Source organism: Anser anser, assembly GCF_964211835.1.
Source record: "Anser anser genome assembly, contig: SUPER_W_unloc_2, whole genome shotgun sequence".
Taxonomy (NCBI): domain Eukaryota; kingdom Metazoa; phylum Chordata; class Aves; order Anseriformes; family Anatidae; genus Anser; species Anser anser.
Window position 1 is genome coordinate 884,704 of NW_028154230.1, and position 16,711 is coordinate 901,414.

At 55.3% G+C, this 16,711-nt stretch overlaps 2 protein-coding genes across 2 annotated transcripts; both read right to left on the reverse strand.

Moving 5' to 3' along the window:
- Positions 1-1,543: 1,543 nt before the first annotated feature.
- Positions 1,544-5,096, reverse strand: LOC310888868 (adenosine 5'-monophosphoramidase HINT1-like). Its single transcript, XM_083852489.1, has 4 exons — positions 4,904-5,096; positions 3,369-3,474; positions 2,458-2,665; positions 1,544-2,247 (listed from the first exon to the last, which is right to left on the reverse strand). Exons 1-4 carry the CDS (start codon positions 5,044-5,046, stop codon positions 2,201-2,203), a joined length of 504 nt encoding a protein of 167 aa, XP_083708615.1. The 5' UTR covers positions 5,047-5,096; the 3' UTR covers positions 1,544-2,200.
- Positions 5,097-9,968: 4,872 nt separating this feature from the next.
- LOC310888875 (adenosine 5'-monophosphoramidase HINT1-like) lies at positions 9,969-13,505 on the reverse strand. The gene is made up of 4 exons (XM_083852496.1): positions 13,321-13,505; positions 11,798-11,903; positions 10,887-11,094; positions 9,969-10,672 (listed from the first exon to the last, which is right to left on the reverse strand). Exons 1-4 carry the CDS (start codon positions 13,461-13,463, stop codon positions 10,626-10,628), a joined length of 504 nt encoding a protein of 167 aa, XP_083708622.1. The 5' UTR covers positions 13,464-13,505; the 3' UTR covers positions 9,969-10,625.
- Positions 13,506-16,711: the final 3,206 nt, after the last annotated feature.

The window sequence follows — 16,711 nt, forward strand, 5'->3', positions numbered from 1 at the left end:
GCCAGCAGGTCAAGGGAGGTGATCCTCCCCCTCTACTCTGCCCTGGGCAGGCCTCGCCTGGAGTACCGTGTCCGGTTCTGGGCTCCCCAGTACAAAAAAGACAGGGATCTCTTGGAAAGAGTCCAGCGGAGGGCAACAAAGATGATACGGGGCCTGGAGCATCTCCCCTATGAGCAAAGACTGAGAGACCTGGGCCTGTTCAGCCTTGAGAAGAGAAGACTGAGAGGGGATCTTATCAATGATTACAAATATCTTAAGTGTGGGAGACAGTGGGACTTGGCCACCCTCTTTTCAGTGGTTTGTGGGGATAGGACAAGGGGCAACGGCCAAAAACTGGAGCACAGGAAGTTCCGCACCAACACGCGAAAGAACTTCTTCACGGTGAGGGTGACGGAGCGCTGGAACAGGCTGCCCGGGGAGGTTGTGGAGTCTCCTTCTCCGGAGATATTCAAGGCCCGTCTGGACGCCTACCTGGGCAGCCTGCTCTAGGGAACCTGCTCTGGCAGGGGGGTTGGACCCGACGATCTCTTGAGGTCCCTTCCAACCCCTACGAATCTGTATATACAGGAGTAAAAATACACGTGTTGATAGCGATAGGACAAGGGGGAATGGTTTTAAACTAAGACAGGGGAGATTTAGCTTAGATATTAGGAGAAAGTTTTTCACTCAGAGGGCGGTGAGGCACTGGAACGGGTTGCCCAGAGAGGTTCTGGATGCCCCATCCCTGGAGGCATTCAAGGCCAGGCTGGACGCGGCTCTGGGCAGCCTGCTCTAGTGGTTGGCAACGCTGCCCAGAGCAGGGGGGTTGAAACTAGATGATCTTTAAGGTGCTTTTCAACCCAGGCCATTCTATGGTTCTATGATATGCTCTTTGAAAGCGTACAGGCTAAAGGAAGGGTCAAATTGGTGCCTCGGGGGCAAATTTCTTCGCCTTCTACGGTTGTCTAACAGTGCCTATTAAGCAAAGAGATTACCAATCGTCTTCCTCCTCTACTTTCTCAGGAATTAAACACCTTTTGTGAAAGACTACAAGCGCTGATAGCATTAGCTAGACGGACTGGGGAACAGTTGAACACGTAAATACTTACTCAAGGTCCATTTGCACAGGTTTCTTTGAGCAGTTCCATGGGCTCTTCTACGTCAACAAAACAGACCAATGAAAGAGACCAAGGACAAATACAGAAACAGAACAGTTGATCAAGTGCCAATTTAAGAAGCTTTCCCTGAAAGGGCAACAGCATCTCCACCTCCACCCACCCCTCCCCTCCCCTCCCCTCCCCCCCCCCCCCCCCAAGTAGTTGACTTCCACAACTATTTTCATCTGACCCCGCAAACGGCAAATTCTATATTACTTCGAGTAGAACAAGGGCTGTTTCTTGTTTCGGTTTGGTTTTTATCATTCAGCTTCTTCAAAAGACTTTAGTCATTCACAGCTGCAATCGTTAACCCCGCAAACAGATCCAGTAACAAAGATCATTCCTCCTGCTAAGGAATCGAGTTTCTTTGTGAGGAACGGAGTCACAAAAATCATTTCATTAGCAAGTTTCAAACACTAAAAATATTTAATAGCATTTTAACGCTCCCACGCTCCAGTAAGCCTTGAACGTAACCGCAATTAAACAAGGAGCACAGCAAAGCCAGAGGTCTAACAAAGCACGAGAGGTGATCGCATTTAAACGCCTTATGGTGCCTTTAGCTAATCCTTCTTCTAGTTCCTGAACAACGGACTTCGTTTAGGAAAAAAAAAGACTCTAAAAATACATACAAAAAAATAAAGGGAACGGCAGCCGAGTCTTGAACGTTCAGAAGCCGACTCAAGCATCCCAGAGCCTTCTACGCTTTGAAAAGCGTCTGTGGGAGAAATTACTTCTCGAAGTTGCGAAACCCACGACTGAAAAGAAAGCGGTAGCAAAACTCCTACGGTAGTCAAGAACAGGCTGACAAGCACCTGTCAGAAATCACACCGGGTAGAGTTTATTCTGCCTCCTCGGGACAGGGGCAGACAACAGACGATGCCTGGAAGCTTTCTTCCAACCTTATTCTTCTCTGGTTCTACATCTGCCAGTCCTCGATGCGGCTGTTTCGCAATAAAAGCACGCCCTTTTATTTGGGAGCAGGGGGAAGATAGCAAGGCCTCAAACACACAGCACATCCTAGATCGTCTTAGGGAGATGGAGACCCACAGGACCGCCGAGCGCTTCTATCTTCGCGTTTCAAATGACTGGGCAAACCACCATCTACACGACACTGTCAACAGACCGAAACATTCTTTTAACTTGCAGAACTATTTCCATCGGCAAGACACACAAGACAGAGGTCATATCCCCATGCTCCATCTTTATTGTGCAAGTGCTGCTCAAAGCTCTTTATTACCCTCCATAGACAGCCGTCCAGGAAAAAACAAAAAAAATCATACGTCAACAGGGGCTAGATTGACGGGCAACATATGAAACCTACTCGGCGGCGACCCGTACGCGTGCAGTGACGCCTGCGGTGCAAAAACCTTAGCCAGGAGGCCGGCCCAACTGACCGCCACCCAGAATACGTAGATGTACACGACAGCCCGAAGGGCCCGAGGGTGGGCATTCACAGCCATCCGGAATCCATTGGTCAGGTCCAGGTTAGCAGCACACTTCTTGCCAACAACCATTACACGCCCAAGAAGCTGGAAAAAGGAAATAACGTTACCTAACATAACGTGCCATGACGCACAGAACGAACGCGAGCGGAGAACCATCCACAGAACACGGTTAGCTAATCCTTCACGATTCAACCGCTGCTCTTTGAATTACCCTCTAGACGGGAACAGACTACAAAACAGTCACAGAAGCTAAATTTGTCTCGGGGGTTAAAGCCCCCGTCATAGCTTCGGGCAACGTAAGCCGCTCTGGCGGAAAATAAAAGCTTCACGGTGCCTTTTCTTTTGCGTGGCCTCACAAAGCCTTGGAACTTGACTTGCATAGCTAACAGCGAAACAAACACCCAGCGCCGCTCAACCAGCTTTCCCTTTCCTCGCCTCTGACCTGCCCAAACCCCAAGCCCTCTTCTGCATAGTCAAAGTACCACCGCCGCTGTCTGGAAACCGTGAAAACGGGCATCAGACCGTACTTCGGAACAACACTGCTTTTTGCACTACAAGCGCGTAGCCGGAGACCAGCATCGCTTTATATCGCCGCTCTTAGTCAAAAAGCTCAACTCCATTACAAGCTAGAGGCAAAAGACTACAGCATCGGAAAACCCAAAATAGCCTACTGTGCGCCCCTCCGCAACATCCAGAGGAAAAGAGGGGACGGGAAAGAGTCTAGGAAGTTACAAACTAGTTACAGGTACAGCCAGCCTAGCGAAAAGAAAGCTCCCACAGTACTCACGGGTCCGCCAGAATCTTCTGCTTCACATAACCGGACAACTGCCTTCTCAGGAAGGACTAGGAAAAAACACTGGAGCCTGAGGCGAACTATCACGGAACGCAAGGCGCTGGAGGAAGAGTAAACAGTTACAACGCAGTCAGCTTCAGAGAAAGGCAACAGCTTAAGCAAATCACTATGCCCCACCGAACTCGTCCTACCGAAGCAGATTATCAGGTACCCCAAACGCGCACGACAAAACAGCGATTCTTCTTAAGCGATCTTTGAATAGGCAAAGTTCTCTACCTTCTACACGCAAAACACACAAGCGGCAAACAATTGCTAACTGTCCTTCAGTTATGTCCAAATATTGCCTCGGCCAGAGGTAGGAAGGCATCTTCAAAGAACCCGGAGTAATCCGGCTGAGGCTGTATAAACTCTCCGTCCTCGATAACGCCACGTACTCAGGGGAAAGAACATTCCAAGTTAGCCCGTTACGGCCGGCTCTACGTCAGACACCTCCAGACCGAGGCCAAGGTATCACCTGCGAAACACGAATACCACCGATCTGTAGGAAACCATCGACTCGCAACTAATTGCGAGGGAACTCCCCAAATCACCAGCAGACCGAAACTGCATACGGCACCAGAAGCAGGATCCAGCACGCAAGGTGACGGGGGCAACGAGACAGCCGAGTACTTCAGATTAGCGACTTCCGGCAGTTTGATTTATTTTAGATGCGACTGAAACAGCGCCGATAAGACTCGATTCCACAGATGCTTTGCACTTCTTACTCACCATCGCCTTTCACTGCGTGACAATCGAGAATTACGAGCCTTCCTCACACTTCTCCCCCCTATAACATCGCTCAACTGTGAAACAGGCCTTCGGTACAGCGAGCTAAGCAAATTCAAGACCATTCGCTATAGCCAACTACACTCCAAAAGCAGTTCTAAGTTCCCCCCCCGCCTCAAGTGAGGACCAGCAGCCTGCGGGATTGACTGGCTTCTAGATGTTTAAGAAAGCTAGGAAAAGCTGCAATTCTTCCCTTTCACAAGCCACTTTGGAGAGAGCGTGCGCTCGCGTGCGCGGTGGGGGTGGTGCCATAACCAAAGCCTAGCACGGCCGAGCCGGGGCGTCTCTAGAACGCTGTCACGAGGCGCATCAAGACCTGCGTTTCTGCTACGCAGAAATGACTGATTACGGTCACTACTGCGATGCTCGCTGCCTATACGCAGGCAGTCCGAACCCCCAAGGAGACCGACTGCGCCGGCGACCCAGTACGCGCCGTGGCACCCCGGGGGCAGGCGGGACGCGCACCGAAGAAGCGCGGGGTTTTAGAGGCGCTGCAGTAGAGAGCGCCACGAGCCGGAGAGACCCCGACCGACCGACCGACCGTCCGTCCGTCCGTCCGTCCGTCCGTCCCTCCCTCCCGCAGCAAGGCCACCACCCGCCCTGCCGCACTCCCGGGACCCGCGACGGGCCCTCGTTTCAGAGGGCCTGCGAGCGGCCGAGGGAAGGAAGGAAAGAGAAGACTCGCACGACGACGCCGCGGCTACCTCCTCGCCCACGACCGCTCATCCTCACGGAGAACGTTGGCGGGGACCTCCTTGCCCTTGCAGGCGACCTCTCCGAAAGCGGCTGCAGCGGCAGCGCCGCCGCCGGGCCAGGCGGCCTGCGCCCTAACGATCCCGTCGGCCATGACGGCGCCCGCTCGGTACAACGCCCCCTCCCTTCCCGCACTCGGCCCGGCCCTCCGCGGCGCTCATTGGGCCGACAGATCGCCGCCGACCGCTCCCGCGCCTCGATTGGCTGCCTCGCCTGCCCTCTTCCCTTGTCCCCGCCCTCTCGGCGGCTCCGCTCCCGTCGACCCGGTGCTTATCGGCGCTCAGGGAGGTCGCGTGCCCTCGGGGCGCGGAGGGATCCGACCGGGAGGGAGGAAGTGGGCGCCCGAAAACGGGCTGGGCGGCTCCGCGGAGGGAAGCCGGGCCCTGCACGGCTGGGAAACGAGCTCCACAGAACGGTTGCTCCGATCATAGAATCATAGCATGGCTTGGCTTGGCAGGGACCTTACTTAAAGATCACCTAATTCCAACCCCCCCGCCCTGGGCAGGGACACCTTCCACTAGACCACGTTGCTCAAAGCCCCATCCAACCTGGCCTTAAACACTTCCAGGGACGGGGCATCCGCCACTTCTCCTGGCAACCCGTTCCAGTGCCTCACCCCCCTCTCAGGAAAGAATCTCTTCCAACTATCCAGTCTAAGTCTACCCTCTTTGAGTTTAAAACCATTACTCCTTGCCCTATCGCTCCTCTCCCTGACAAAGAGTCCCTCCCCAGCTTTCCTGTAGGGCCCCCCCTTTGGGTACTGGAAGGCCCCTCCAAGGTCTCCCCGGAGCCTTCTCTTCTCTCTCCAGGCTGAACCACCCCAACTCCCTCAGCCTGCCTTCCTGGGAGAGGTGCCCCAGCCCCCTGGTCATCTTCGTGGCCCTCCTCTGGACGCGTTCTAGTACGTCCCCGTCCTTCTTGTGCTGGGGGCCCCAGAGCTGAACACAGTACTTACTCTAGGTGGGGCCTCACAAGAGCACAGCAGCAGAGAGGGAGAATCACCTCCCTCGACTTGCCGGCCGCCCTCCTTTTGATGCGGCCCAGGATACGGGTGGCTTTCCGGGCTGCAAGCGTCCATTGCATTGCCGGCTCCGGTTGACGAGCTTCTCATCAACCAACGCCCCCAGGCCCTTCTCCTCAGAGCTGCTCTCCATCCATTCTCCGCCCAGCCTGGATTCGTGCTTAGGATTGCCCCGGACCAAATGCGGGACCTCGCGCTCGTAGCCCCAACTATTATTTATGACCCTATCAGCTCCACCCCAAACACGCTGGTGGCTTTTGGGCGCTGCTCCCCGCAGGCAGATCCCCGCTTTTGCCAGGGCAGGCCTTACCTTTTCAGAAGTTGCTCCACAACCTTCCCTGAGAGCCCCACTTCAACTGCTGGTGTTTCTAAGGGGGAAAGCTGCACCTCCCGCGCACGGGGTGGCGGGGAGGAATACAAAGCCTGTGCTCAGCCCTGGCACATCACAACTGGGTTTGTGCTCAGCTGGGGAGGAGGCTTCTGGAAAAATAGGCAGTGCCCCCCAAGGCTGCCCAAGCGTGGTCCGCGGTGCCCTGCAGCAGCCCCAGGGAGAGCGGAGCTCAAACTGGCCCGACACGGCGGCAGGGACGTGGCCGTCCCCACACGCGCGGTTCCTGCCTGAGTAGGCCACAGCGCTTCTGCCTCTCTGACAGGCTTGGAGGGTAACGACATCAGAATACGCTCGCTTTAGTTTGAGGTTCCAGGCGCTACTGCCATCGGGATGGCACACGGGGACGGGGCTGGGGCTGGGGCTGGGGGCAGGCAACCACAGGCAGCTTTAACATCTCAGTCCTCCCCGTCGGCCATCTCCCAGCTACCACGCGGGCCACTCAGTGCGACCAGACACCAATTCACCCAAGGCAACAAAAATATTTACAGAGCTACACCTCTCCTCGTAACTGTTTGTTGTTTACGGCTGAAACCACTCCTGGGATAGGATATGCCACCTGGACTGAGCAAAGCCTTTGATACGGTCCCTCACCACATTCTTCTCTCTAAATTGGAGAGGTATGGATTTGAAGGATGGACTGCTGGGCGGATAAAGAATTGGTTGGCTGGTCGCAGCCAAAGGGTTGTGGTCAACGGCTCTATGTCTGGGTGGAGGCCGGTCACAAGCGGTGTCCCTCAGGGGTCGGCCTCGGGACCGGTGCTCTTCAACATCTTTAGCAATGACACAGACGACGGAATCGAGCAAGTTTGCAGATGACACCAAGCTGAGCGGTGCAGTCGATACAACAGAGGGAAGGGATGCCGTCTGGAGGGACCTGGACAGGCCGGAGAAGTGGGCCCATGAGAACCTAATGAGGTTCAACAAGGCCAAGTGCAAGGCGTTGACCTTGGGCTGGGGCAATCCCAGGTATTTCTATAGACTGGGAGAAGAAGAACTTGAGAGCAGCCCTGCGGAGAAGGACTTGGGGGTCCTGATGGACGAGAAGCTGGACACGAGCCAGCAGCGCGCGCTTGCAGCCCGGAAGGCCAACTGTGTCCTGGGCCGCATTAACAAAGGGGTGGCCAGCAGGGAGAGGGAGGTGATTATCCCCCTCTACCCTGCTCTTGGGAGACCCCACCTGGAATACTGCGTGCAGGCCTGGGGCCCCCAGCACAAGAAGGATGTGGAGCTCTTGGAAAGGTCAGTCTCACCTCCGTCCCTGGACAGGTGTTGGAACAGCTGGAAAGGTGTTGGAACAGCTTGTTCTGGATGCCATCTCCAAGCCATTGGAAGAGAAGGAGGTTATGAGGAGTAGTCAGCATGGATTCACCAAGGGGAAATCGTGCTCGACCGACCTCGTTGCCTTCTATGATGGCATCACCAGCTGCGTTGATGGAGGGAGAGCAGTGGATGTCATCTACCTTGACTTTAGCAAGGCTTCCGATACTGTCTCCCACGACGTCCTGCTAGCAAAGCTGAGAAAGCGTGGGATAGACGAGTGGACGGTAAGGTGGGTTGAGACCTGGCTGACCGGCCGAGCTCAGAGGGTGGTGATCGGCGGCGCAGAGTCCGGCTGCAGCCCTGTGACTAGCGGTGTTCCCCAGGGGTCGGTGCTGGGTCCGGTCTTGTTCAACATCTTCATCGCCGACCTTGACGAGGGAATAGTGTCCAGCCTCAGCAAGTACGCCGATGATACAAAGCTGGGAGGAGTGGCCGACACGCCAGAAGGCTGTGCTGCCATTCAGCGAGACCTGGGCGGGCTGGAGAGCTGGGCAGGAAGAAGCCAAATGAAGTTTAACAAGAGCAAGCGTAGAGTCCTGCACCTGGGAAGGAACAACCGCGTGTATCAGTACAGGCTGGGGGATGACCTGCTGGAGAGGAGCGCTGCGGAGAAGGACCCGGGGGTCCTGGTGGACGACAGGTTGACCATGAGCCAGCGGCGTGCCCTGGTGGCCAAGAAGGCCAACGGGATCCTGGCGTGCGTTAAAAGGAGCGTGGCCAGCAGGTCAAGGGAGGTGATCCTCCCCCTCTACTCTGCCCTGGGCAGGCCTCGCCTGGAGTACCGTGTCCGGTTCCGGGCTCCCCAGTACAAAAAGAGAGACAGGGATCTCCTGGAAAGAGTCCAGCGGAGGGCAACAAAGATGATACGGGGCCTGGAGCATCTCCCCTATGAGCAAAGACTGAGAGACCTGGGCCTGTTCAGCCTTGAGAAGAGAAGACTGAGAGGGGATCTTATCAATGATTACAAATATCTTAAGTGTGGGAGACAGTGGGACTTGGCCACCCTCTTTTCAGTGGTTTGTGGGGATAGGACAAGGGGCAACGGCCAAAAACTGGAGCACAGGAAGTTCCGCACCAACACGCGAAAGAACTTCTTCACGGTGAGGGTGACGGAGCGCTGGAACAGGCTGCCCGGGGAGGTTGTGGAGTCTCCTTCTCCGGAGATATTCAAGGCCCGTCTGGACGCCTACCTGGGCAGCCTGCTCTAGGGAACCTGCTCTGGCAGGGGGGTTGGACCCGACGATCTCTTGAGGTCCCTTCCAACCCCTACGAATCTGTATATACAGGAGTAAAAATACACGTGTTGATAGCGATAGGACAAGGGGGAATGGTTTTAAACTAAGACAGGGGAGATTTAGCTTAGATATTAGGAGAAAGTTTTTCACTCAGAGGGCGGTGAGGCACTGGAACGGGTTGCCCAGAGAGGTTCTGGATGCCCCATCCCTGGAGGCATTCAAGGCCAGGCTGGACGCGGCTCTGGGCAGCCTGCTCTAGTGGTTGGCAACGCTGCCCAGAGCAGGGGGGTTGAAACTAGATGATCTTTAAGGTGCTTTTCAACCCAGGCCATTCTATGGTTCTATGATATGCTCTTTGAAAGCGTACAGGCTAAAGGAAGGGTCAAATTGGTGCCTCGGGGGCAAATTTCTTCGCCTTCTACGGTTGTCTAACAGTGCCTATTAAGCAAAGAGATTACCAATCGTCTTCCTCCTCTACTTTCTCAGGAATTAAACACCTTTTGTGAAAGACTACAAGCGCTGATAGCATTAGCTAGACCGACTGGGGAACAGTTGAACACGTAAATACTTACTCAAGGTCCATTTGCACAGGTTTCTTTGAGCAGTTCCATGGGCTCTTCTACGTCAACAAAACAGACCAATGAAAGAGACCAAGGACAAATACAGAAACAGAACAGTTGATCAAGTGCCAATTTAAGAAGCTTTCCCTGAAAGGGCAACAGCATCTCCACCTCCACCCACCCCTCCCCTCCCCTCCCCTCCCCTCCCTTCCCCTCCCCCCCCCCCCCCCCCCCCCCCAAGTAGTTGACTTCCACAACTATTTTCATCTGACCCCGCAAACGGCAAATTCTATATTACTTCGAGTAGAACAAGGGCTGTTTCTTGTTTCGGTTTGGTTTTTATCATTCAGCTTCTTCAAAAGACTTTAGTCATTCACAGCTGCAATCGTTAACCCCGCAAACAGATCCAGTAACAAAGATCATTCCTCCTGCTAAGGAATCGAGTTTCTTTGTGAGGAACGGAGTCACAAAAATCATTTCATTAGCAAGTTTCAAACACTAAAAATATTTAATAGCATTTTAACGCTCCCACGCTCCAGTAAGCCTTGAACGTAACCGCAATTAAACAAGGAGCACAGCAAAGCCAGAGGTCTAACAAAGCACGAGAGGTGATCGCATTTAAACGCCTTATGGTGCCTTTAGCTAATCCTTCTTCTAGTTCCTGAACAACGGACTTCGTTTAGGAAAAAAAAAGACTCTAAAAATACATACAAAAAAATAAAGGGAACGGCAGCCGAGTCTTGAACGTTCAGAAGCCGACTCAAGCATCCCAGAGCCTTCTACGCTTTGAAAAGCGTCTGTGGGAGAAATTACTTCTCGAAGTTGCGAAACCCACGACTGAAAAGAAAGCGGTAGCAAAACTCCTACGGTAGTCAAGAACAGGCTGACAAGCACCTGTCAGAAATCACACCGGGCAGAGTTTATTCTGCCTCCTCGGGACAGGGGCAGACAACAGACGATGCCTGGAAGCTTTCTTCCAACCTTATTCTTCTCTGGTTCTACATCTGCCAGTCCTCGATGCGGCTGTTTCGCAATAAAAGCACGCCCTTTTATTTGGGAGCAGGGGGAAGATAGCAAGGCCTCAAACACACAGCACATCCTAGATCGTCTTAGGGAGATGGAGACCCACAGGACCGCCGAGCGCTTCTATCTTCGCGTTTCAAATGACTGGGCAAACCACCATCTACACGACACTGTCAACAGACCGAAACATTCTTTTAACTTGCAGAACTATTTCCATCGGCAAGACACACAAGACAGAGGTCATATCCCCATGCTCCATCTTTATTGTGCAAGTGCTGCTCAAAGCTCTTTATTACCCTCCATAGACAGCCGTCCAGGAAAAAAAAAACAAAAAAAATCATACGTCAACAGGGGCTAGATTGACGGGCAACATATGAAACCTACTCGGCGGCGACCCGTACGCGTGCAGTGACGCCTGCGGTGCAAAAACCTTAGCCAGGAGGCCGGCCCAACTGACCGCCACCCAGAATACGTAGATGTACACGACAGCCCGAAGGGCCCGAGGGTGGGCATTCACAGCCATCCGGAATCCATTGGTCAGGTCCAGGTTAGCAGCACACTTCTTGCCAACAACCATTACACGCCCAAGAAGCTGGAAAAAGGAAATAACGTTACCTAACATAACGTGCCACGACGCACAGAACGAACGCGAGCGGAGAACCATCCACAGAACACGGTTAGCTAATCCTTCACGATTCAACCGCTGCTCTTTGAATTACCCTCTAGACGGGAACAGACTACAAAACAGTCACAGAAGCTAAATTTGTCTCGGGGGTTAAAGCCCCCGTCATAGCTTCGGGCAACGTAAGCCGCTCTGGCGGAAAATAAAAGCTTCACGGTGCCTTTTCTTTTGCGTGGCCTCACAAAGCCTTGGAACTTGACTTGCATAGCTAACAGCGAAACAAACACCCAGCGCCGCTCAACCAGCTTTCCCTTTCCTCGCCTCTGACCTGCCCAAACCCCAAGCCCTCTTCTGCATAGTCAAAGTACCACCGCCGCTGTCTGGAAACCGTGAAAACGGGCATCAGACCGTACTTCGGAACAACACTGCTTTTTGCACTACAAGCGCGTAGCCGGAGACCAGCATCGCTTTATATCGCCGCTCTTAGTCAAAAAGCTCAACTCCATTACAAGCTAGAGGCAAAAGACTACAGCATCGGAAAACCCAAAATAGCCTACTGTGCGCCCCTCCGCAACATCCAGAGGAAAAGAGGGGACGGGAAAGAGTCTAGGAAGTTACAAACTAGTTACAGGTACAGCCAGCCTAGCGAAAAGAAAGCTCCCACAGTACTCACGGGTCCGCCAGAATCTTCTGCTTCACATAACCGGACAACTGCCTTCTCAGGAAGGACTAGGAAAAAACACTGGAGCCTGAGGCGAACTATCACGGAACGCAAGGCGCTGGAGGAAGAGTAAACAGTTACAACGCAGTCAGCTTCAGAGAAAGGCAACAGCTTAAGCAAATCACTATGCCCCACCGAACTCGTCCTACCGAAGCAGATTATCAGGTACCCCAAACGCGCACGACAAAACAGCGATTCTTCTTAAGCGATCTTTGAATAGGCAAAGTTCTCTACCTTCTACACGCAAAACACACAAGCGGCAAACAATTGCTAACTGTCCTTCAGTTATGTCCAAATATTGCCTCGGCCAGAGGTAGGAAGGCATCTTCAAAGAACCCGGAGTAATCCGGCTGAGGCTGTATAAACTCTCCGTCCTCGATAACGCCACGTACTCAGGGGAAAGAACATTCCAAGTTAGCCCGTTACGGCCGGCTCTACGTCAGACACCTCCAGACCGAGGCCAAGGTATCACCTGCGAAACACGAATACCACCGATCTGTAGGAAACCATCGACTCGCAACTAATTGCGAGGGAACTCCCCAAATCACCAGCAGACCGAAACTGCATACGGCACCAGAAGCAGGATCCAGCACGCAAGGTGACGGGGGCAACGAGACAGCCGAGTACTTCAGATTAGCGACTTCCGGCAGTTTTATTTATTTTAGATGCGACTGAAACAGCGCCGATAAGACTCGATTCCACAGATGCTTTGCACTTCTTACTCACCATCGCCTTTCACTGCGCGACAATCGAGAATTACGAGCCTTCCTCACACTTCTCCCCCCTATAACATCGCTCAACTGTGAAACAGGCCTTCGGTACAGCGAGCTAAGCAAATTCAAGACCATTCGCTATAGCCAACTACACTCCAAAAGCAGTTCTAAGTTCCCCCCCTGCCTCAAGTGAGGACCAGCAGCCTGCGGGATTGACTGGCTTCTAGATGTTTAAGAAAGCTAGGAAAAGCTGCAATTCTTCCCTTTCACAAGCCACTTTGGAGAGAGCGTGCGCTCGCGTGCGCGGTGGGGGTGGTGCCATAACCAAAGCCTAGCACGGCCGAGCCGGGGCGTCTCTAGAACGCTGTCACGAGGCGCATCAAGACCTGCGTTTCTGCTACGCAGAAATGACTGATTACGGTCACTACTGCGATGCTCGCTGCCTATACGCAGGCAGTCCGAACCCCCAAGGAGACCGACTGCGCCGGCGACCCAGTACGCGCCGTGGCACCCCGGGGGCAGGCGGGACGCGCACCGAAGAAGCGCGGGGTTTTAGAGGCGCTGCAGTAGAGAGCGCCACGAGCCGGAGAGACCCCGACCGACCGACCGACCGTCCGTCCGTCCGTCCCTCCCTCCCGCAGCAAGGCCACCACCCGCCCTGCCGCACTCCCGGGACCCGCGACGGGCCCTCGTTTCAGAGGGCCTGCGAGCGGCCGAGGGAAGGAAGGAAAGAGAAGACTCGCACGACGACGCCGCGGCTACCTCCTCGCCCACGACCGCTCATCCTCACGGAGAACGTTGGCGGGGACCTCCTTGCCCTTGCAGGCGACCTCTCCGAAAGCGGCTGCAGCGGCAGCGCCGCCGCCGGGCCAGGCGGCCTGCGCCCTAACGATCCCGTCGGCCATGACGGCGCCCGCTCGGTACAACGCCCCCTCCCTTCCCGCACTCGGCCCGGCCCTCCGCGGCGCTCATTGGGCCGACAGATCGCCGCCGACCGCTCCCGCGCCTCGATTGGCTGCCTCGCCTGCCCTCTTCCCTTGTCCCCGCCCTCTCGGCGGCTCCGCTCCCGTCGACCCGGTGCTTATCGGCGCTCAGGGAGGTCGCGTGCCCTCGGGGCGCGGAGGGATCCGACCGGGAGGGAGGAAGTGGGCGCCCGAAAACGGGCTGGGCGGCTCCGCGGAGGGAAGCCGGGCCCTGCACGGCTGGGAAACGAGCTCCACAGAACGGTTGCTCCGATCATAGAATCATAGCATGGCTTGGCTTGGCAGGGACCTTACTTAAAGATCACCTAATTCCAACCCCCCCGCCCTGGGCAGGGACACCTTCCACTAGACCACGTTGCTCAAAGCCCCATCCAACCTGGCCTTAAACACTTCCAGGGACGGGGCATCCGCCACTTCTCCTGGCAACCCGTTCCAGTGCCTCACCCCCCTCTCAGGAAAGAATCTCTTCCAACTATCCAGTCTAAGTCTACCCTCTTTGAGTTTAAAACCATTACTCCTTGCCCTATCGCTCCTCTCCCTGACAAAGAGTCCCTCCCCAGCTTTCCTGTAGGGCCCCCCCTTTGGGTACTGGAAGGCCCCTCCAAGGTCTCCCCGGAGCCTTCTCTTCTCTCTCCAGGCTGAACCACCCCAACTCCCTCAGCCTGCCTTCCTGGGAGAGGTGCCCCAGCCCCCTGGTCATCTTCGTGGCCCTCCTCTGGACGCGTTCTAGTACGTCCCCGTCCTTCTTGTGCTGGGGGCCCCAGAGCTGAACACAGTACTTACTCTAGGTGGGGCCTCACAAGAGCACAGCAGCAGAGAGGGAGAATCACCTCCCTCGACTTGCCGGCCGCCCTCCTTTTGATGCGGCCCAGGATACGGGTGGCTTTCCGGGCTGCAAGCGTCCATTGCATTGCCGGCTCCGGTTGACGAGCTTCTCATCAACCAACGCCCCCAGGCCCTTCTCCTCAGAGCTGCTCTCCATCCATTCTCCGCCCAGCCTGGATTCGTGCTTAGGATTGCCCCGGACCAAATGCGGGACCTCGCGCTCGTAGCCCCAACTATTATTTATGACCCTATCAGCTCCACCCCAAACACGCTGGTGGCTTTTGGGCGCTGCTCCCCGCAGGCAGATCCCCGCTTTTGCCAGGGCAGGCCTTACCTTTTCAGAAGTTGCTCCACAACCTTCCCTGAGAGCCCCACTTCAACTGCTGGTGTTTCTAAGGGGGAAAGCTGCACCTCCCGCGCACGGGGTGGCGGGGAGGAATACAAAGCCTGTGCTCAGCCCTGGCACATCACAACTGGGTTTGTGCTCAGCTGGGGAGGAGGCTTCTGGAAAAATAGGCAGTGCCCCCCAAGGCTGCCCAAGCGTGGTCCGCGGTGCCCTGCAGCAGCCCCAGGGAGAGCGGAGCTCAAACTGGCCCGACACGGCGGCAGGGACGTGGCCGTCCCCACACGCGCGGTTCCTGCCTGAGTAGGCCACAGCGCTTCTGCCTCTCTGACAGGCTTGGAGGGTAACGACATCAGAATACGCTCGCTTTAGTTTGAGGTTCCAGGCGCTACTGCCATCGGGATGGCACACGGGGACGGGGCTGGGGCTGGGGCTGGGGGCAGGCAACCACAGGCAGCTTTAACATCTCAGTCCTCCCCGTCGGCCATCTCCCAGCTACCACGCGGGCCACTCAGTGCGACCAGACACCAATTCACCCAAGGCAACAAAAATATTTACAGAGCTACACCTCTCCTCGTAACTGTTTGTTGTTTACGGCTGAAACCACTCCTGGGATAGGATATGCCACCTGGACTGAGCAAAGCCTTTGATACGGTCCCTCACCACATTCTTCTCTCTAAATTGGAGAGGTATGGATTTGAAGGATGGACTGCTGGGCGGATAAAGAATTGGTTGGCTGGTCGCAGCCAAAGGGTTGTGGTCAACGGCTCTATGTCTGGGTGGAGGCCGGTCACAAGCGGTGTCCCTCAGGGGTCGGCCTCGGGACCGGTGCTCTTCAACATCTTTAGCAATGACACAGACGACGGAATCGAGCAAGTTTGCAGATGACACCAAGCTGAGCGGTGCAGTCGATACAACAGAGGGAAGGGATGCCGTCCGGAGGGACCTGGACAGGCCGGAGAAGTGGGCCCATGAGAACCTAATGAGGTTCAACAAGGCCAAGTGCAAGGCGTTGACCTTGGGCTGGGGCAATCCCAGGTATTTCTATAGACTGGGAGAAGAAGAACTTGAGAGCAGCCCTGCGGAGAAGGACTTGGGGGTCCTGATGGACGAGAAGCTGGACACGAGCCAGCAGCGCGCGCTTGCAGCCCGGAAGGCCAACTGTGTCCTGGGCTGCATTAACAAAGGGGTGGCCAGCAGGGAGAGGGAGGTGATTATCCCCCTCTACCCTGCTCTTGGGAGACCCCACCTGGAATACTGCGTGCAGGCCTGGGGCCCCCAGCACAAGAAGGATGTGGAGCTCTTGGAAAGGTCAGTCTCACCTCCGTCCCTGGACAGGTGTTGGAACAGCTGGAAAGGTGTTGGAACAGCTTGTTCTGGATGCCATCTCCAAGCCATTGGAAGAGAAGGAGGTTATGAGGAGTAGTCAGCATGGATTCACCAAGGGGAAATCGTGCTCGACCGACCTCGTTGCCTTCTATGATGGCATCACCAGCTGCGTTGATGGAGGGAGAGCAGTGGATGTCATCTACCTTGACTTTAGCAAGGCTTCCGATACTGTCTCCCACGACGTCCTGCTAGCAAAGCTGAGAAAGCGTGGGATAGACGAGTGGACGGTAAGGTGGGTTGAGACCTGGCTGACCGGCCGAGCTCAGAGGGTGGTGATCGGCGGCGCAGAGTCCGGCTGCAGCCCTGTGACTAGCGGTGTTCCCCAGGGGTCGGTGCTGGGTCCGGTCTTGTTCAACATCTTCATCGCCGACCTTGACGAGGGAATAGTGTCCAGCCTCAGCAAGTACGCCGATGATACAAAGCTGGGAGGAGTGGCCGACACGCCAGAAGGCTGTGCTGCCATTCAGCGAGACCTGGGCGGGCTGGAGAGCTGGGCAGGAAGAAGCCAAATGAAGTTTAACAAGAGCAAGCGTAGAGTCCTGCACCTGGGAAGGAACAACCGCGTGTATCAGTACAGGCTGGGGGATGACCTGCTGGAGAGGAGCGCTGCGGA

What these genes read in the sequence shown, in the direction of transcription:
- LOC310888875 (XM_083852496.1), bottom strand. Translation starts at nt 13,463, where the DNA reads ATGGCCGACGGGATCGTTAGGGCGCAGGCCGCCTGGCCCGGCGGCGGC. An exon ending in CAGAAGATTCTGGCGGACCC is followed by an intron (nt 11,095 to 11,797) that starts GTGAGTACTGTG and finishes TCCTTTTTCCAG; the next exon opens with CTTCTTGGGCGTGTAATGGT. An exon ending in CGCGTACGGGTCGCCGCCGA is followed by an intron (nt 10,673 to 10,886) that starts GTAGGTTTCATA and finishes GTCTGTTGACAG; the next exon opens with TGTCGTGTAGATGGTGGTTT.
- LOC310888868 (XM_083852489.1), bottom strand. Translation starts at nt 5,046, where the DNA reads ATGGCCGACGGGATCGTTAGGGCGCAGGCCGCCTGGCCCGGCGGCGGC. An exon ending in GAGCGGTCGTGGGCGAGGAG is followed by an intron (nt 3,475 to 4,903) that starts GTAGCCGCGGCG and finishes CTCTTCCTCCAG; the next exon opens with CGCCTTGCGTTCCGTGATAG. An exon ending in CAGAAGATTCTGGCGGACCC is followed by an intron (nt 2,666 to 3,368) that starts GTGAGTACTGTG and finishes TCCTTTTTCCAG; the next exon opens with CTTCTTGGGCGTGTAATGGT.